General features: G+C 37.7%; 1 protein-coding gene across 1 annotated transcript; it reads left to right on the top strand.

The window, feature by feature from the left end:
* Window positions 1-218: 218 nt before the first annotated feature.
* LOC113276107 (succinate dehydrogenase [ubiquinone] iron-sulfur subunit 1, mitochondrial-like) lies at window positions 219-3,878 on the top strand. The gene is made up of 2 exons (XM_026525689.1): window positions 219-1,051; window positions 3,332-3,878. The coding sequence occupies exons 1-2, from the start codon at window positions 375-377 to the stop codon at window positions 3,507-3,509; spliced, it is 855 nt and encodes a 284-aa protein (XP_026381474.1). The 5' UTR covers window positions 219-374; the 3' UTR covers window positions 3,510-3,878.
* Window positions 3,879-5,844: the final 1,966 nt, after the last annotated feature.

Below are 5,844 nucleotides of genomic sequence, written 5' to 3'. Positions count from 1 at the left end.
TCGCGTAATACTAGGCTTGAGGAGGAAGGACTAGATTATGTAAAGCCCAACAAATTTAGGACTAATTCCTACTTGCTGAGAAGAACAAGGTGTGCAAGTAATCCAACGTGTGTCGTAGAATCTGACCACGTTTGGCACTTAAACGAAGGGCTTATGCTAACCACGCGCAGAGTTAGCCAATAAAGACCAATCTAACAGGCGGTCATCAGAGTCCGCCTATCATCTCACCTTTCCTCTCCCAAGTCCCAACATCATCGCATCTAACCTCTACCAAGTTTACCCTCTTTGTATATCATCATCATCCTGTCTCCCAAACCCCATTTCCCCAATCTTCACTGCTCTCTCTGAAAAAATTCTCCCTGTAATCTTCAACCATGGTTACAGGCTTAGTCCTCAGATCAATCTCTAAGAAACTGTCTTCTTCATCAAACCCATCAAAACTCACCCTCACAAGACTTTACAACGCCCCACCACCACCGCAAGAACAAAAAACCGAACCAAAAGCAACAGACAAATCAAACCACAAAACATTCCAAATCTACAGATGGAATCCAGACAATCCAACAAAACCAGAGCTAAAAAATTACTCAATCGATTTAAAAGATTGTGGTCCAATGGTGTTAGACGCACTAATCAAAATCAAGAACGAGATCGATCCAACTTTGACTTTTAGACGATCGTGTCGTGAAGGTATTTGTGGTTCTTGTGCTATGAATATTGATGGTTGTAATGGTTTAGCTTGTTTAACAAAGATTGAACCCAAGGAGAAAGAGAGTACGATTACACCCTTGCCTCATATGTTTGTCATTAAGGATTTGGTTGTTGATATGACTAATTTCTATAATCAATATAAGAGTATTGAACCATGGTTGAAGAGGAAGAATCCAGCTGAGGAGAAAGGGAAAGAGATTTATCAGAGTAAGAAGGATAGGGCTAAACTCGATGGGATGTATGAATGTATTCTATGTGCTTGTTGTAGTACTTCTTGTCCTAGTTATTGGTGGAATCCTGAATCTTATCTTGGTCCTGCTGCTTTGCTTCATGCTAACAGGTATGGATTTTTCCCTAATTTGGAATTTCGAGCTTACTTTGTGTATAGTAGGGTTTAATTTGGGAATTCCGTAAGCTTGTCTGTGAATGCTGTTGAAATTTGTTGGATTCTTTTATTTTGATCATGCTTTGTTTAATTTAGTGATTTTTCCTATGGGTATAATTTTGATCATGTTGTGAATATGATTATCTGAGAATTGAACATGGCTAGTTTGTCTTGTAGGGATTGTTGTTGATTAAGATTTTTATCTTTATTTATTTATTATTATTATTTTATTTTTATGGTATGTGGATAATTTTGTTCTACTTTGTTTTCTTTGTTTGTTTGTCATTTTATTAATGACAGAACTATTCAATTTCAAGATGTAGGGTTTTCATGTAATTCATACCTTGTGATGTTATTCGTGATGTAATAATTTGAGTGGCGCTTGGTGTTCATGATGTCATATTGTACCTGCTTGTTTCTGTTCAACTAGTTTCTTGGGATTTTCGGTCTTAACATGCTTCAGGGTTTAATTTTGATCTCTTTAAGTACGATGTTATCTCAAAAGAAGTGAAACCTCGGTGTTTTCCCATCGCGTCCATATCTAAGCTTTAGTACTAACCAGAGAAATAGGGGAAACTTGAAACAGTAGGTATATATGGTGGTACTAGAAGTTTCTCTAGAACATGATTGGAGGGTTTGTAAGAGTCTTTCTCTGGTGCATGTGTATGTACCATGCGGATCCCTAGTTTTCATTGGGTTGGATGCCTGGCACCTATGGTGAGTAAGGCATTCAGTGCACTAAATGCGTGATTATTCTATAAGGGTCATCTACACTTAAGTAGGCAGATATTGGTTAAAGAAATGAAATTAAGATACTGGATGTGTTGGAGTATTGTTGATATCTGCTGACTAGTAAGCGGTTTAATGATCTTATGGAGTAATATATGTAAGCATCTAGTAGCTGGAAAAGAGTAATTCAAAGATCAAACAAAACCGGTTATATTAAGGAAACAAGATTTTGGATGACACTTTCTCGTTCTCTTTATTGTTTTGTTTGACTGATAGAGTATGTATTTTTGCATGCCCCTGCATCATAAAGGGTGCTTTGGTACATTGATTTTCATAGTTTCTGAGGTTCTCTCAGATAAAAGTGCGCTTGACTTTTGTCTGACTTTCCTCTGGCATAAGTATGCTGATGTCTTAGTGTTACCATTAGTGGATGTGGAAATAGTTGAACTGGATATGTGTTGACATATGACCAAGGTTTTGTTCTAAGATGCATCATTGAGTTATGGATTGAAGCTGAATAGATTTTTTCGTTTCAAATTTCTGTGTGTTTATATAAAAGATTTGGACTATGTAGTTCTCAAGGTTAAAGTTTGATGCATGTCCTCTGCTGTGAGTACGAAGAAATTGTGTGCTTGGTACAACTGTACATGCAAAGTAGATTTTACGGCATATACTCGAATAAATTTTTTTAACCAATGAGTGAAAGCTAAGGGTGTAGGTGTAGTCAGGCTCTAATGTCAGTATAGTTCTCTCTCTAGTAAGATGTACTGATGTAATCATGGCATAATTTGTTGCAAGTTAAATATATTCTCCTGCCTGGGATCCTTTTTCGGTATTCATCTCACAATTTTGTTTGCCCATATTTTACTACATTCTTAGGTTTTCTTTGCCCAAGTTTAGGTACTAGCTTTGTGCACCAAAAGGATAGAGAGGTATGCATGTGTGGAACTTAGCTTTTGGAATCCTTGTATCACCACCATTACGCATTCGATGCTTGAGCATGAAGATCTGGAGATGCGGAATTTTCCCATCTACTAGGAGGTCCATTGAATGTACAATGAGAATTCAACCTTTTGTAATGAGGATTTACAACCCTTACGATGTATTCCATCTGCCTGGACAGATGGACTGTGATAGGACCATTGATTCTAAATGTTCACAACTTTAAGCAACTCTTCTTGTTTGTTTCCCGTTTCTGTGTTCTTGCCATTTTGTTTTTGTTTTCAAGTACATCTGCTTTGCTCTTGTCCCTTTTCAATGATCTCACTGAAGGACATTTTTTTACCCCATATCTCAGTGAGATTACATGCCCTTAATGTGTCTGCATCTAGCTTGTCTAGGCATGATATTGCCTCTACGTTTTTCCTGTCTTTGACAAGCTTATCTGTTGATTGCAATAGACTAATTAGGAGTCCTTTCTCCACCCAGTTTGTGTTCTGCAAATGCACTGTATCGAGTTGTGTATTGTTGAAGCTGATGTTTTTCTTGTTAATTGGTTGATGTCAGGTGGATAAGTGATAGCCGTGATGAGTACACAGATGAGCGTTTAGCTGCAATTAACGACGAGTTCAAGCTATACCGGTGCCATACAATATTGAACTGTGCTCGTGCCTGCCCGAAGGGATTAAACCCTGGAAAGCAGATCAACACCATCAAGGCACGCCAGCCTGGCCTACTGGGCTAAAACCGTGGGAAGTAGACCGCTACCATCAAGGCACACCAGACAAAATGGAATATTTACTGGATGTGGGCACTTAATTTTTCTAAATTTCAGAAAGTTTTCAGCATTCATCACTGAACTACTATGCAAGTTTAATAATAGGGTGCAGCTGTGTTTTACTTGGACATGTGCCTGAACTTAATATTCACAATAACGGCGCACTGAAAAGGCAACCTTCCTTTCATCTTTAACAGTTCATCATTGTTCTTGTCAATTTTGGATCTTATATTTAGTAATGTATTAATGTTGCACAACCTCATGTATGATGCTTTTGCTACTCAGCTTGAACTTTTGTTTGTTGATAAAAATGTTATAGGAGGCAAATTTCGGTTATTGTGCACTGTGAAATGGTATTTCAAAACAAGCAGGCTTGGGCATAAATTTTATAAACCCGAGTAAGTTCGGGCAAGCATTTGCACGGATATGTCTAACTTGCGGAACCAACCCAGCCCGAAGATCTATAATATCTATATTATAAGGAAGAAGGCTGTCTAGCGGAGCCACTAAACCTCTAATTAATCTTGCTTGATTTCTCCGAACAATTCATCGATTAAACTGTATCTGTGAGTTTATTCCTCTAACAAGTTATGGTGAAAGTCATGGTTGTCATCTGCTTCTCGATCCTGGGGGAAGTTGAAGAATGACAAGGTAGAAAATAGTTTGAGTTATATATCTCTTTTAGTGTCCGACCAAGTTAAACAAACTAACCCTAACTTAGCCTATTAACCTGAATACATTTTGTCAGTGATCTTTAAATTGTTGGCCACCAGAGCCGTCCTCTAAATCATTATAGAAATCTTTAGTCTCATATAAGCCACCACCACCACCACCGTCTTCTTTCTTACTTCTTCTGTTTACTGCCGTGGATTTGTATAATATAAAAATCGTCAAAGAGAAGAAAATTAATTAAGAAAAGTATAGTTGAATTGTTCACTGATAATGAACAGATATTCAAAGTAGGAGGATAAATTTTGTGATACCACTGAAATAGTGAATGAACGGAGGAGAACTTGAGGTGATTAAACGTTTCGATGAAGGAAAAGTTCTGCTGCCATTGAAAATCGGAGAAGAAATCGTTTTTATCTAGGTCAAGTATCTGACTGCTAGAATGGACTGCTACATTATTATTTTTGATGGTAGCGATTATGCCGCGGCCCGAGCCAAAACTAACCCTTGCATGGCCATTAATCCGGCAACCTACCCTGAGCACTAAACCTCGGTTGCCCATTCTGAACTTTCCAAATATTCTTATGCTAATTGTCTGTCTATGATTCATAATCATAACACTACAGTTTAGAGGTTAATGTTTGTGGCGTATGAAGAATGGTGACAGATTTTGAAGTGATTCAGAAATTAGTTAGAAGACTGGAGAATGTAATTAGTGTCTCTGAGGCATAAAATTAGTGTCATGTTTTGGCCTTTCTATTTTGGTTATACACTCCATCAAATCACAATAATTAATAACAAAACCACATTATGAAGCTAACTCCAAAAAAAGGACAGTCAATTAGATGAACACTCCACATGTAAACTCATTAAAAATAGAGAGTGACGCATCTTTAAGACTATGATTGCTGACTGCAGGCCTTTTGATGTGTTATAAACCTGGAATGCTCATCTTTGGAGAACCATAATAAGGTTAAACGAATTACAATGTGTCAGGAGAGAAATTAATGGGTGGATAGCCAGAGAAGGTTCAAAAGATTAGTTCCATAACATTCTGGAGCTGTGGGAAACTTCACCAAGCAAGGCATTACATGAACTGTTGTGGAAAGAAAATGATGGTTGATTTTAAGCATCCTGCGGTTAGGATCAACTGTTTCATTATTATTTTAGACGGGAGGGATTATGCCGCGTCCAGGACCAAAGCTACCCCTTGCCTGACCATTAAGCCGGGTAACCTTGCCCAAGCACTAAACCTCGATTAACGGAGCCGATTAAACCTTGCCCATTAAGCCGCGAAGTTCCAAAATATTAACGGAATTCCAAATATTCTTATGCCAAAATTGATTGTCTGTCTATGATACCTAATTATAACACTACAGTGTGAAGGTGTATTTATAGAACAAAGTAACTACGGTAAATGGCTTTAACACAGATTTTATTACAGTAAGAAGGAATTTAATTTATTGATCTTCGGGACGGAGTGGAAGAAGGGAGGAGATTCTGGAACAGGGATCCAATGACTTCGAAAGAGTTGAATGAGGAGCCGTATGAGGTGATGAATTAGAAGATGGGTTTAATGTGAATTTGAGTTTCATTGTATTTGGGAGTATTTTTGAGCGAGTAAACATGGTAA

The sequence above is a fragment of the Papaver somniferum genome, chromosome 4 (assembly GCF_003573695.1).
Source record: "Papaver somniferum cultivar HN1 chromosome 4, ASM357369v1, whole genome shotgun sequence".
In the NCBI taxonomy this organism is placed as follows: domain Eukaryota; kingdom Viridiplantae; phylum Streptophyta; class Magnoliopsida; order Ranunculales; family Papaveraceae; genus Papaver; species Papaver somniferum.
Note: the sequence above shows the minus strand (reverse complement) of the source record. Positions and strands in the feature narration are given on the sequence as shown.